The following is a 15064-nucleotide window of genomic DNA, read 5'->3' as shown; positions in this document are numbered from 1 at the left end:
GCTCTGGGACCTAAGCAGACAATAAATAAAGTTGTGCTCATCCTCTGAAAATTTAGTCTTCAGTTCTTATATCCACTGAAAAAATTGTTTACTCTTTTCACCTGTCAACACAGGCAAGCTTGCCTAATATACATGCAGCTGAGAGCGATGTATTTATTCACTTTCTTCTTTGAAATAATATATTCCCCAAAGTGAAAATCCTTCTCCCCATCTAGTATCATCATATCTAACCTATCAACTCCATTGACACTGAATATTTTTCAATATTAACTTTTATTAGGCTTTATTAGGCTTTAGCACACTGAATAGCACAAAAAGATTAAGCAGCAGGTTCACTTCACTTATAAATGTAAGACCACCAGATAAACTTCTGAACTGTGAAGTTTCTGAAGAGTAAAGTGCAATCTGTACTGTTCACAGTAAGAAAGACAGCTTCACCACAACCAGTAAACACATCTGCTTTCTACAGAATAAAATTATCCATATTACCAATAGATTCATTTTCCTTGTATACAGTAATCCTTCATAAATAAAACCTCAAAGAGATTAGTGAGTAGCTCTTGCATGGAATTTTTGTTCACAATCAAGTCATCTGCAGGTCCATAAAAATGTCTTTGAAAATGAGTTTTTAAACTGAAGAAAGATTTCTCACATCTCACCTATTGATTCAGTTTTTAATCTACATATATTGTCTTTATTTTTCTTGCATTGATCACAATCATACATTTATTTTTTTTAAATAATTACATCTGCATTGCATGATTGTTTACACTTTCTACCCTAAAATTTTTGAAGTTAAATTGTTTTCTGCTGTTCCTCATTTCTGTGACAGTCTGTTTTACTTAAAGAGAACTCTGTTAATCATTCTTGAATTCCAGCTCATATCTGGAGAATCAAAAAGTATCATTATCAATTTAAAGAGTGAAATTACAGCCAATATTTTTGTGTCATGGAAGGTTATAGTATAGATTTGGTCTATGTAAGTATTAGGTATGCGGAGTGTGGCTGCAGTACCCCAACTTTTCTCTTAAGAGCAGGTGTCACATACAGTAAGCTAAAGGCCAGCCACATCATATTCCACTCCCCTGGCTACCTGGACCTGAAAGAAGAAATACTTATGAACAGTGAAAAAGTTTAAGAAGTTTGTCTATACCTTGTAGAGACTGTACAGTCTCTCCCAAAAACAACTAGAATTAAAAAAAAAAAAGAAAAAGAAAAAAGACACTGGGAAGAAACCACAGGAGATGCTACAAATGGGCATGAAAGCAGGACAAGGCAAGAATACCATCCAAAAAAGCAGTACAAGCCTCCTGACGCCAGCTCCCCAAACTGGAGCCCAGAGGCAGCTTTACTCCTTAACTAGTTGCAAAGGAAAATGATGTGAAATACCCACTTAAAAGAGAAGCAGCCACTGTAAAACGGTCAAAAGGAGCATCACGTCCAGAGGCAGGACCGAAGACTTCGCAGATGGGTGGACTGCTACTTGAGGGTGACTCAGAAAAAAACACCAGATGCTTCGTGCCCTGCTGTCAGTCAAAAGGGCAGCACGAGCAGAGGGCAGCGCCACGCCAGAGGGAGCACTGCGACAGGCCCGAGACAGGACCTGGACACCGGGACCCCTGTGTTCTTTGGCACTTAGTAGAGTAGTTGAGTGTTTTTATGAAGAGGAACTTTAAAATGGAAAGAACACGGAAACAATAACCATGTTTAAAATAAACATGTATGAGTCGAAGCACAAAAAAAGGTGGCATGCAAAGTATCTCACCAAATAAATAACCTGTAATTCTCACCTAAATTCTGCAGCACTTGCTTTCATGTAACACACAAGATGAAAAAGAGAAGTCTTTTGTGTATTTATGAAAAATACCTTTCAAGCCTTGATTTCCCTCTCACAACTTAAAGACAAAAATGCATCTGGTCTGTCTTAAGAATGTGTGCCGTGGTTAATGAACTAGTTAAATGAGTAGACAAGGCACTGGAAGACACCAAAACTGGAAGACAAATTTAGTCTGCTTTAAACCTGCTTTTGCTAATACAAAGTGGTAATGACTAACTGCTAACACAGATATCAGTAAAAAAAAAAAAAAAAAAAAAAAAAAAAAAGACATCCAACCCCTCAATCCTACAATTTAATTGTAAGGAGGTCACAATGCCTGATCTTAAATGCCACCATTCCAGAAAAACACTCCAGCAAATGGCACGAGGCAAATGTAAGAATCTTCATTTATTTTCCCAGATAAAACCATACATTTTTCTTATAAAAGACTATTCTGGGTACTAGTACATTCCAAAGGAAAAGAGAAGCCAATGCATTTAAAACTCTTTCCTAGACCATCTTTAAATAAATACAATTTAAATAACATTTTGCTTTGTTCACTCATAAAGAATGAAATATCCATGTTTTCACATCTACAGATACACTTGTTTCTGTCTAAAAACAGATAAAAGCTGCAGGCAATTAAAAAGAGTCAAAAGGGTATGACAAAAGTATTTCAAATTAAGATTTTGAAGTGTCATGATAAAGCAATGTTAACTGATTTAGAACCAACTATTAATTCCTCTTCAAAAAAGTGATATATCTTTTCTGACTTTCAGCAAGGAAGCTGCTACGAAGCGACGCATTTATCCTTCGTCACCGTTGTACAGCAACAGAGGATGGCCAGGTTTAATCATACCTGTGAGCCTACAGCTCAGCAACACGAAAGGTCTTCTGGGCAGTAATGGCATAAAGAATTTCTGCTATGTGAGCTGCTCCCTCCCTACACAGCATTTTTCTGGGCTAGGTTGGGGTGTCTGTGAGTTCACAGCACGGCCCAACACACAGCTACACCGCTGAAGGTGACAAAGGCAGGTGATAAAAATCTTACTGAAGAGAAACGCTCATCCTACCAAACATAACTTGAGGGTAAGCAGAATGACTTAAGCTCATGTACCCTCACGATTGGCAGTAACAGGGGTACAGGAATCAGGGAAGAAATTGCTAATGTCTACCTTTAGCTAGGAAATCAATAGGAACACACAACTTTGAGAAACACAAGAATATAACAAGCATTCCTCCCAGTTCTCTGAGGCCAAAATTCCCGGTTGTTTATCCTTACTTTAGTTCAAATAGGGACCATCTAAATTTCAGTGACAAGCATTTTCCACAAAATAAAACTCAATCCTCACACAGCACAGCTGAAGAAAACATGTGAGGTGTACTCACAATTCAGAGAAGGAAACCAATGGGAAACAGAAATCTAGTATTTTTAATAGTCCTCTACTTAGACTGAAGAGGAACATCCTGCAAGTGATAAACTGCAGATAATATATGCTATTAAGTAGACCACATTCCTAAAAACTGTGGAGATTGTGACAGTCTTTCTACCACCTCTACTTTTATACTGATTCTATTGTAAAGACCCAACAGAAAAAAAGGCCAGGAGAGCAGGTCAGCCTTCTCAGTTCCAGCTTCTTTGTCCTTAGATCCTGGACACAATTTCTGCATTTATAATGACCCAGTGGCCTGGCAGCACAAATTATCTGCCCCCCAGTAAATCACTGGCAGCCTCCACACTTCTGTATACTTCAGCATCCTCTAGTCATTTTCTACTCAGCTGGTGAAATTTGATTTGTGCTGGCCCAATGCAGATTAGTGACAGGCACTTTTACTGCCAGCTTTGCTCAGGTTATTTAACACGGCAAAGAACCTCTTGCCTAAACAGAAGTTGCCCAGATAAAGGAAAAATGAGTTTTCCACAACAGCTACTGTTGAAATTATTTCAAGCTACAGGAGAAAAGAGTTTTAGAAGACCGATTCTGTTCTTTTTCTGCCAATGATAACTTTTGATCTTATGAAGTAAAAGACTAATTTACTTCACTCGTCTCATCTAAGTGAACCTTAGACTACTACAAGCAAGCTGAGGTATAAATGAATAGCAATGTTTTTAAGGAGAAGTAGCATCTTTTGTTAAGGCTTCTTGGTATCATTTGGAAAAGCAGATCTGTCAAGGTTTACTCTCTTGATGGAAGGAACACAGAGACCAAATTTTTGAAACTATTAGCTCCAGTACTAAAAGTCTTGTCTTCATCCCTCACAATTTGTTATCTAAAGCATTCAGCTGAAAGCCTTCTTTCTTCCTAGAAGGAAGAGAAAATGCTCCCAGAAAAACAAAAAGAAAGTCTTCATTACACACCAAAAGCAGGCAGCAAACACATCTCCAACACCCAATCTTAGCTAGCTATGTTACAGGAAAAGTGCATAATCTAAACTTCACCACACAAAAGTAAGAAGGCTTAGAAGAGGAAGCAAGGTGCACGTCAAACCTTGAACCAAAGCATCCAGTGGGATGGATCATGTGTGATAAGCTATCCTACGTAGCCTACATGAGCTTGTGAAATGTGCATCAGCCACAGAACCACCTTTCTTCCAAATATAAAACCCTCTTCTTTTCAACACTTTCTGAAGCATGGAAAAAAAAAAAAAAACTGCAAAACACAAAAAACCCTCACCTGCCTAATAACAGGGTCACAAAATAAATTAAGAACCTCCTGTCCTTACAAGAACAGGAACTAGTATGTCATCAAAATCCAAAGTGACTTTCCATCAATCATCTGCCTTATCTGTCTTCTGGATTGTAAACTTTTGGGTGTGAGTACTAAAGCATCCAGGAACATGCAGGTCTTTTGAAACTTTAAAGCACAATTTACAAGGACAAATACCTTGAGAAAAATGTTTCTCAGGCAGTATTTGAATTAAAGTTATGATCTCAAAGCCCAGCTCTGCACTGTTTAAGAGGTCTCAAAGAGCCATGAGAAAATACAAGGCAACAGGAGAACTGAGACTTGCCCTGTATCCACAAAGGCAAGTCTAATGTGAGACAAGACCCCTGGAAGTAACTGCTGGGAAACAACTTTCTCTGAAGCAACTTGAATCAGAGAAGTGCAATGTGAAGAAACATGTGCAAATATAATGCTATTCCCAGGAATCCTACAACCCATCACATGGAAACTCAGCTGGTTAAAGGCCTCGACTTATGGGGAATTTGGCACAAAATGCGCAAGAACAAAAAACCCAATTCCAAAATTTGTGTCCTCCTAAGCTCTTGAAGATACCAAGAAAAAGCTGCAAGAATAGTATTTGTTCACAATTACAAAACCCCAGCTCTCCATCCACTACTCCAACACAGAGAGGTCAGGCAGTCTCTACTAATCTGCAGCAGCTACATAGTACAGACTGCTTCTAAGTGGGAGTAACGCATACAGCAAACTTGCTGCCCTGCTCTCAATCCCGCACGTACATCCACCATGAGACGCGACAGAGGAACAGAGGAGACAGTTACGCAACCCTGACTTTTTGAAATGTATCCACACATACAAGGGTGAAGGAGGGGAAAAAACCCAAAAAACAAACAACAGCAGTGGCTCAGTGATCTGGAACATGAGGTTTATCTTTCAACATGTTTTATTTGTGGTAACAAAATTAGGAGATTTAGGTTTGTGGATTTTATTGTTCCTCAAATGTCTATTTCCTGACAGGTATTTCTGTTTGCGTGCCTGCACAAACAATCAAGCTCCAAGTCTAATCAGTACACAATATTTTATTTTATAGAGTCTAGATGTCAGTGAAAATTATTTTTGCTAGTGCAATACGTACCACTGTAACAGAACCTTTTAATGTATTCTACAGAAAATACCATGTACATCTTAAAAATTTTTAAAAAATTTAAAAATTTCAGGATACCTTAAGCAAGTAGTCTTATTAAAAAAAAAACCCAAAAACCAACATAACCAGTAGCAGAGTCTCAAAAGAGCGGGCAGCATTCAGGAAAGAATAAACAGTCCTTTTGTCCATCAGAAAGTAACAGCAGCCACAAGGAAAATAGGGCTTGATGACCTCAAGTCCAATTTTTTTCATTCTTGCACAGCAACTATAAAGGTAAGACAGTACCTGTCATGACCCAATTGAGTTCATCAGAAGCCAAAAAGCGGATGTCAGGGACACAAAAGCTGTTAGAAGAAAACACCCTCCCTCTCTTCCCCACCTGAAAACAAAGCTCTAAGCTGTAGGACAGCAGTCCCCGAATCCTAACAGACCACCTTAATGGTTACTTAAAGAAACAAGACTGACTGCAGCACATTTATTTTCAACCAAGGCAGAAGCCACCTCCATTCTCCAAAGGCACTCCAAGCGTTTGGGAGATGCAGCAAACTGACTCAGTTCTCCAAAAACAGAGGATTGTCTCAATGCATTTCCATACAGTCTTTTGTATAGACGTCCCTCTTTCAGAACCAAGAGTCATCTTCTTCAATTTAGTTTAATAACTTTAGGTTTTAATCTAGAAATATACACCAAAACAGATACTCCTGAAATAATCACCAAGTTCCCCCAAAACAGACATCAATTTTAGGACTACAAATATCATTGGAATTGCAAGCATTTAAATAAATCCATATACTAACCTTCCAAATTACACATAAAAATTGAGTAATTAAGGTATGTGTCCTTGTATTAATGCTCAGTTCATTAATCAAATAATTCATTACATCAAAAATGGAATTCTACTCAAGAAATGGCAGGCAATATATGAAACTTATATTTTCAATGGAATAGCCTCCATTTTTTAACAGTTCAGACTAACGATGAGTGGCCCCCAAAATTTACACAATTCTTGCTGTGTTGTGATGGATATTATGACAATTTGTAAGAAATCACTACAAGTGTCACTACCAACTGAAGGTAACAGCAATATTCAAACCTCACTATCACTGAAGATACTGTGTTTTTATATAGGTTTTGGGGATGGGGTGGTATTTGACACATCTGACAAAATTTACTATCAACTGAATTGAATTTTGTGTTTATAGGCAGTTTCTTACCGCATGAGAAGGCGTAAGAACAGCAATCAGAAAAAGGGGGTTTCAAGATTTTAAGGAAATTATGAGAACTATCTACAGAGAAATCGTGTCTAGGTAGCTTCCTTTTAAAAAACCTACAGTTACCGGTCAACAGACATGAGCAACTGGCTTAATTAAAATAAACAGGAGTAATGCCATATACTCTACTTCAGGGCACTGAGTGATCAAACTGAAGAAAGCACCAACTATATTATATAAAACCTAATAGGTAAAAGGGTTATGTCCAGGTCTTCCTAACAAAATGCAGGGGCATATAGCTTCAGATCTCCCAGCATTCTCCTCTAGACAACAAAGAGAGGACAACTGTCTTCTGCTAGCATACAGGATCAGTGTCAGCACAGTATCTTCACTCTTCATGCTATGCCACCTCTCTTAGTTTTCCCCTCTCACATTACTTAACAGACCATGATGTCCATGAAGTAGAAATCTAATCAATACATAAAACAGCTAACATATTCGGCTGAAATCGCTCTGCGCCCAGCAAATGCTAAAGGCAATTAGGCGATCCCTTTAACTGTGTGTTCAGACAGTAAAGTTACAAAAAAAGTGTTCCAAAAGTACTTGCATCTCATCACAAACGAAGTGTTCAATAAAAATGAGAACTAATGTGCAGCTTAGCTTGTGCAATATTGCTTTTTAAAAGCTGTTTTTAACTGTTACAACTCTTTTTGTGGTAACTTGAAATATCCTAGTAGGCAGGTATGTGTAACTAAAAACCATTTACGATTGCTGCCCACCATAAAAGCATGATACAGCAGAAGAAAATCTACACAACAACAGAGAAGATTTTCCTAAAGTTCCAAGAAACTAAACAGTGTGCATTACTGGGAGAAGAATGAAGTCTATAAAAAGAAAAGAAAATCTTTAAAAAGCTATCCCAGTCAAAACAGAAGACTTCCAATCATAAGAAATCCTAGAAAGAACAGGATCATGACAAACAAGGAAGAACTGTTCGAGCGCATAAATTATGCATTGGTGTTTGCACACTGAGAAGCCATCCAGGCAACTGCCATACAGCTGCCCACAAAAACTGCCACACCACTTTGTGGGATGAATGTCTGCTTGACACAGACAGAAATGGGAACAAAGTGGAATAAAATCCAGACAAGCTGAATATAAAATCAGGAGTATTCTCGTGAAGAGAGATGAATCACCTAGTTCTCTAAACAAGTTTTAGAATTGGGTTTAAATTAAAAAAAAAAATACTAATCAAGCCTCACACAAAACAAAACCCCCAGCAAATACATATCCCACCATAAACTTGCTGAGCTCACAATCCCAAATACTAGTAAAAGGGTCTTCATGTCTATTCAGCTGCAAACTTTATTTATAACTTTGAACAAAGACACCACAGTTCCAACATGCACCTGAGTAGTACTGCCTTAAAACGTATACAAATAGCTGAAACTTGTGGTGGCCTCCAAGTTTCAGGCAACCCCGAAAGATAAGGTGTCTTCCACACAGGCTAGGCCATCAAACTATCAAATGCCAGTGTTTTACTTCTTCAGGCTCTCAAAATACCAACCCTGTTGAAAATCTTAAACTAAAATGTCTCCCAGTGTCTCCAAAACAGTTTCCCTTTTTCACACCAGTAACTCACTCAGGAATCCACACGTTCTGACTGTAACTAAGATAAAATATACTTATTTCAAACAATTACAGCTTTATCTTAACTTTGAACAAGCACACCCAAAAGCTATCTAAATACTTTCACTGTAAAGCCTGGAAAACTATCAAAAGGTAAAGAAACTGCCAAGTTGATTAAGAACTGAAAGAGCTACCTAACAAGAAAGAAAAAAACAGGAAAAAACAGGAAAACGTCACTAAAGGCACATATTACACAGAATATTAAAGAATATATTAAAGAATAAACAGACTTATTAAAGCAGAACCACACCACCACCTTACTAGCTACCACAGCGTTTACTGGCTCGAGAAAGAACGTTTTCCAGACGTTAAAGAAAGCAGCTATTGGTTATTATAAACCAGAACTGTATTTGCCGAGTAGAAGATCACCATCCTCTGAAACGTGGGCTCCGGTTGCACAGCCAAGGGACAGAGAAATGTCATTTTTACGGCAGCGATCACACACGTAGGGGCGAAAGCACCGCCGGGCAAGCAGCAACAGCAGCAGCAGCCGCCGCCCGCCCCTTGGGAAGGGCGCCCTGCCAGCCCGAGGGGAGGGCGGGGGGACCCGCCGGGGCAGCCCCTCACGCCACGCGGGGCTACCGAGAGACACCGGGCCGGCCTCCACCACGTGCCCGCTCCTCTGGGAGTCTCCGGTAACGGGGTGAAGAGTACTTCATTAAAAAAAAAAAAAAAAAAAAAAAAAAAAAAAAAAAAAAGGAGGAGGAAGAAGGGAGGGGGCGAGGGGACCACCTCCTTCCCGCGCTCGCTGCCCAACGGCACGGGCAGGGCAGGGCGGCCCGAGCACCCACCGCCGGCAGCGTTACCTCATGCTGTAGGCGCCGGCCCCCAGCTCCTGCCCGATGCCCGAGAGGCTGGCGTCGAAATCGTGCACCAGCCCGGACTCGATCACTTCATCCATCTTCAGCACCCACGCCATCTTCCACCGCCCCCCGCGCTCCCGCGCCGCCGCGGGAGGAGCCGGACGGGGAGGAGCCGCTCAGCCCCGGGGCCGCCGCCGCTGCTCCCCGGGAGGCGGCGTCTCGGCGGGCGGCGCCGACAGAGTGAGGGGCTGGGGGAGAAGCGTGGGCGGGGCGGGGGGAGGGGGAGTCCGCGTTCAGCCCCGGGGGGGCCCTTTCCCCGCGGCGCGACCAGGGCGCGGGGTCGCTCTCAGCATCCTGCGCTCGCCCGGCCGCCGCGGGGGGCTGGGGACCGGGCGGCCGCCTCCGCCGCGCCCTTCCCCGCCGCCTCCGACCGCACACCGCCAGGGGCCGCCGCCGCTTCTGCCACCGCCCGAGCTCCGACCCAGCCCAGCGGCGCCTCCCGCCGCATCATTCACGGGGGGAGGCTGCGGCGGCGGCAGCAGCGCGGGCACCCGCTGCCACTACAGCCCCGCCGGGGAGCCGCCGCCGCCCGCCTCGCGCGGCTGTAACGGCCGGCCGCCCCCCCCGCCCCGCTGCCGCCGCGGGAGCCGCGCGCAGCCCCGGCGTGCCCCTGCTCCCGCGCAGCGCCGCCGCTCACGCCAACATGGCGACTACTTCCACCCCCGAGCGGCTGCCGGGGCGGGGCCTTCCCGCGTCCCGGGCCGCCGATTGGCTGGTCTCCGCCGGAGGGCCCAATCAGAGGTGGACGAGAGGGGTGAGGGGGAAGCCCAGCCAATGAGCGGGTACTTCCTCACGCCAGGCGACGTCACCGGGTGACAGGCTCCGGCGCCCCGCCCCACGGCCGGAGGGCCCGTCGTGCACCGCTGCTGCGGCGCGGCATGCTGGGAGCGCCTACCCGGAAGCGGGGTGCGGAGCGGAAGCGGAAGTCGGGCAGGAAGTGGCGTCAGAGCCCCGCTAGCCCGCCGGGCGGTGCGGGAAAGGCTGCCGCAGTGTCACCTGCGGGCGGCTTAGCTGGGCCCGGCCGGGCTTCGTCCCCCGCGCCGGTGCGGGCGGCTGTCCCCCTGCTGCCCGTCTTCCCCCGAGCCGGAGCCGGCAGGCGGGGCGGGGGGGTGCCCTGGCCCGGGCAGGCGGCGGTCCCGGAAGCTCTCAAGGCAGCAGAGGGACCGGGGGTAGGTCGGCGGGCAGGAGCAGCGGCAGCGCCCGGCCGTGCCCTCTCTTCCTCAGCCTTGGGGCACCTTCAGCCTTTCCCGCTCATGTAGTGCCGATTTTTATCTTTTGTTTCACAGTACGTGACTGTCGGAGGAGAATAAAGGTTAATAGAAAAGAAAGCTGCCCCCGTTTTCTGTCTTGTCTTGACCTACACGTTCCGAAAAAGGCTGAGGAGCCTGCCCTAAACAACCCAAACTCTGCTGCAGTCTGAATGACCAACGCCACAGGAATATAGATCAAAAAGACAAAGCAGTACCTGCAAAGCAGAGAAATAAATTACATCTAGTATACCACCTAACGCACAGTATAAATACACTACTTAATCTGATGAACAAAATCTCAAGACCTGCATCCTGAGTTTGCAACCAAATCTCCAACTTTTGAAAAGTACACGCAAACGTGAAGGCTCACAGGGCACCTGCTGGCAGGACTTAGACAGAAATGACTGGAGCTCAGAGGAACATGCTCGCAGGTCAAAGCCCTTTTATCACCTAATTTCTGGAGCAAAGCTGCTGTAAATGAACATATGGCTTCTCCAGAAAATGGTACCGGTATTTTTGCTGCTGTAATTGATATATGAGTTCTCTGCCTGTTTGCATACAGATGAATAAGTCATCTACATGTAGGAAGAAGCTTAGCAAAGGGTAATTTATGAAGAGGGCATGGGCTCACGAACAAGTCACTGGCATAGGCACTAGCTACCAAGTTACACCTTTTAATGAGAAGAATTAAAATTACCACAGGCAAAATACCTCTCTTAAGCCTGAGGAGATGACAACAATACCGTGACTTCATTAATTTGTTATTATGACTGAAATACTTTATTTCAGTGACTCTTATGGGATGTTTGTGGTCCAGTTAATCAATTAGTAGGCATTCAGCATACAACCGTAGAGGCTACAAAGTTAGCTTAAGCTTCTATCATTGAAGAATTACAGAGTTTTAATTGAAAATTCAAACCATACCCTAAGCAGACATTTATAAAGTCCACTTTAGGTCTACAAAAGTAAGGTAGCATAAATAACACTAGAAAACACTTCTGTAAGTGATAGAAAAGAGAGTGGTGGCTTGTGAAAAACTGAAGTAGTGCACTTCCTACTTCCAACATTCAGAGAGAGAAGACAGGATCCAGGACCAGAGGAGCCAGATGCAGTTTGATTTATGCCTAGCATAACTGGTTTTTCTGCTTGCTGTACTTACATTAACATAGCTACACAGCAGTTACAGAATCATAAACTGGCAAATTTTATGCTGGGAATTGTTTTCTTCTGATCTAAATTCCAACCTCTGCCGAGGGTATCTGGAGTGGATACAGTAAGACCCGTCCTCCTGTAGTTCAGTCTTTAGAAGTGGGGCAAAGCTTGTCCGTGATAAACAAACTGACAGTATTTCTGAAGATGTTATTTTCAGCTATTTTAGGACGTAAAGTGTCCTTTTTCTGTTAAAATACGAGTATTACCATGCATACATTTTTCTTTAGCATTATTTGTATCCCTGCCTGATTTACAAGATGTTTTCTGTAGAGGTTTGTGGAACGTGTGCGTGTGTTTGTTGTTTTTAAATTACAGGCCTCTGATGTGTGTGTTTCTTCGGGGCAGGTTCCCTGATCAGTCCTGTTCTCGGATCATCTCCTGGGAATCAGCTGTGCACACAAACACTGCTTTCCAGCCAGATCTAGCCAGCTCCAGTGGATGGAGTTGTAGCCTCAGAGCGTATCACTCAAGTACTCAAATCTCTAGTTTTTGTAATTATGACATGGTGTTCTCAACTTCTTCCAAAGGAGTTTAAAATATCTTTAAACAGAGAATGATTACAAATGGAAGCCTTGAAATTTTTTTTTCTATTTTTCAGTTTTTGCACTAGCCTTGTGATTTTTTTAATGCCTACAGTTGACATTCTGCAGATTGTAATATGAATGGCAGCTGCCTCCATATATTTTTAAAATTTATTTTTAATCCTAATCTGTTAGTCTTCTCATAATTTAACTTTTGGGATAATTTGTTGCTGAACTAACATATTGGCCTTATACTCAGGGAGAGTAGATTCAAGTGCAAGCTAATTAAGTAATAGAGATTTCTATTTCTAAAATGAAGTTGTTCTTATTCTTTATGAGAAACAAATGGTCTTGACTGGGAAAACTGTCACACTTTTGATGCTGTCTGTATTCCACAGAAAACTAGAGTGGGTTTAACCAAACAGGAACCACTGGAAATCCACATACCATACACACAACGGTACGTGTACACATGTACAAATGGTGCCCTTTTCCTAATAAAATTCCTATTCTGCAACTTAGACAATATAAGCCCTAGGCAGGGTCCCACAAGTCAGGCACATGAACCTGTTCAGAGGATGAGATCACAGAATTCGTGCCTAAATCGTTAATTATTTAGAGTATTTATTAATTATTTAATATTTAGAGTAAGGCTGAGAGCAGAGGCTATGGGGCAGAGAGGACGCCGAACTCTTTACAGAATACTACCATCCTCCTGGCTCCCTCCCAAGCTTTGCTTACATGAAAAACATTCCAAACTTTCTGCCTGCCTGGTGGAATTGTCTACAACAGGAGTTAAACATCCTGAGATCTCAGATTGCTTCTCTAACCCTCTGAGCGGGCCAAATCCACAAGCCTAACTTGTCGGAGATGACATTCCCTGTGGCCCTGCCATTCCATTTCTGCATGTCCCAGTCATCAGACCCACTAATTGGGATCAGAGGCCTGATGTAACAAAGCCCAAGTGCATGCAGTGGGAGCCTGATTTTGCACATACACATGCATAAATGCAATCCAAGTACAGGTTTACTGAGATGTGGGAGAAGGGATCGCGGGACACTCCTTCCTCCATCTGCTCATCACTAACGCTGGCTGGTATCCTCCCCTGAAGTCGATTGCTGTTTCTATAGAAGCCTTACATATGTCCAGATGCAGGACTGAAGTGTGGTGCTTCGCTACAGACAGAGCCAAGCGGCCTGATGGTTATGGCCAGACTGAAGCCTAGTGCCTGAACCGGGTGGCATTTTTCCTGCTTACAGTAATCTGCCTCAAAGCCCAATCTTGTTAGCACTTGCACACAACTCTTAATTTATGGAGGTGTTCCCCCTACGTTGTATTTCAATACCAAAACACAGATGCATGCAGCCATCCAAACCTAAAGGCAGGTGCTCAAAAGCGTGTGGGAAGAGTAACTTCAGAGGGACTCAGATGGCAGATTTTTAGATAAGTGTGAGGAAACAGAAGCGAATACAGGGAAGTAATGAAGACAGACAAGGACACGGTGAGAACAGGCCCTGAGAGAGCATGCCCCTGAGAAAAGCTAGGAGGGGATGTACCTCCTCCAGGCTGAACAGTGGCTGAAGAAGGGGGGACTGGAGGTGCAAGTAAGCATCCTCACTGTCCCTTGCTGTTTGTTTCCTTTTGCACTAGCAACTGTGCATGTCACCTGTAAACAGGATTGCATCCAGGAATTCCACTGCTCATTCTTCATTTCTGGTTTACTGCTTGAGTAAATAGAAACAGCGCTGTGTTTGCTACTTATTTGTGTTAGCCAACCTAAATTTCAAATCACCCTGACCTCTGTATTGAAATGGATTGATTTCATAAAACTCCGCTGTATTAGTCATTAGTTTCATACTTTGGAATCCAAATATATCCAATATATAAATCCAAATATAGCTCAATTCCTTTGTGGTTTTTTTAAAATATAAAACGTAACACATTTCTAATAAAACCATGGTACTCAACGATTCTACAAGACCTGTGAGACTACCAACGTACAAACCCCCCCTTGTCAAGGTAGATGATTAAACACTACCATGTTTACATACATTGTATGTAGCCAAAAGGTAATAAGCTAAAGTTTAACAGGGAGTGAACCACATCATGAATTGAAACTTAAATAACATCAAGATAATCTGGTATCTAGGAGCCTAGTTCTTGTCAAAGCATAATAATTTCTAATTAGAAGAAAAATTTAAATCTGTACACAAATAATGTTTTAGTCATGAAGATGTAAAGTAGGTTCACAGCTCACTGGAACATGCTGATGCAATAAGCTATATATTGCATCAGAATTTCAATGCAAAGCGTTTAGCCAGCGTGCCTGGACTGATAGGACAAGCAGCCCATAGTCCTGATCCTGCAGATCAGCTGAGCTTCAGCAGGTCATCGAAGTAGATGTGATACATCAAGGTATTTCTAAGTCTGATTTACTTCATGTAAAGAAAGTTTTATCTACAAACTGCGAATGTCATTTGAAAATGAAACACACACCCCTGCTCCCCCATCTGTGAATATCATATTAAGCAGTAAAACATTCTGTTACTAGCACACAGGTACAGCGGCATGGTTTGTGAAAATCACGGAGCTATAGTAAAGGAGATCCCCACTATGCTGACTGCACTGCTGAAACTGTTCTCAAAGGGTCTATGATCACCAGCTCTATTAGAAG

General features: G+C 42.9%; 1 protein-coding gene across 3 annotated transcripts in view; it reads right to left on the bottom strand.

Annotated features, from left to right (window-relative positions):
- UBP1 (upstream binding protein 1) overlaps positions 1-10025 on the bottom strand; it is a 38329-nt gene extending 28304 nt beyond the window's left edge. For all 3 annotated transcript variants that reach the window (XM_055706723.1, XM_055706724.1, XM_055706725.1), the window contains exon 1: positions 9351-10025. In XM_055706723.1, the coding sequence (XP_055562698.1) occupies positions 9351-9463 (113 nt within the window). In that variant the 5' untranslated portion in view covers positions 9464-10025. The remainder of the gene's footprint in view (positions 1-9350) is intronic.
- Between the last annotated feature and the right edge of the window lie 5039 nt (positions 10026-15064).

Source organism: Falco cherrug, chromosome 4 (assembly GCF_023634085.1).
Source record: "Falco cherrug isolate bFalChe1 chromosome 4, bFalChe1.pri, whole genome shotgun sequence".
Classification (NCBI taxonomy): domain Eukaryota; kingdom Metazoa; phylum Chordata; class Aves; order Falconiformes; family Falconidae; genus Falco; species Falco cherrug.
This window is presented reverse-complemented; position numbering and strand designations above follow the sequence as displayed.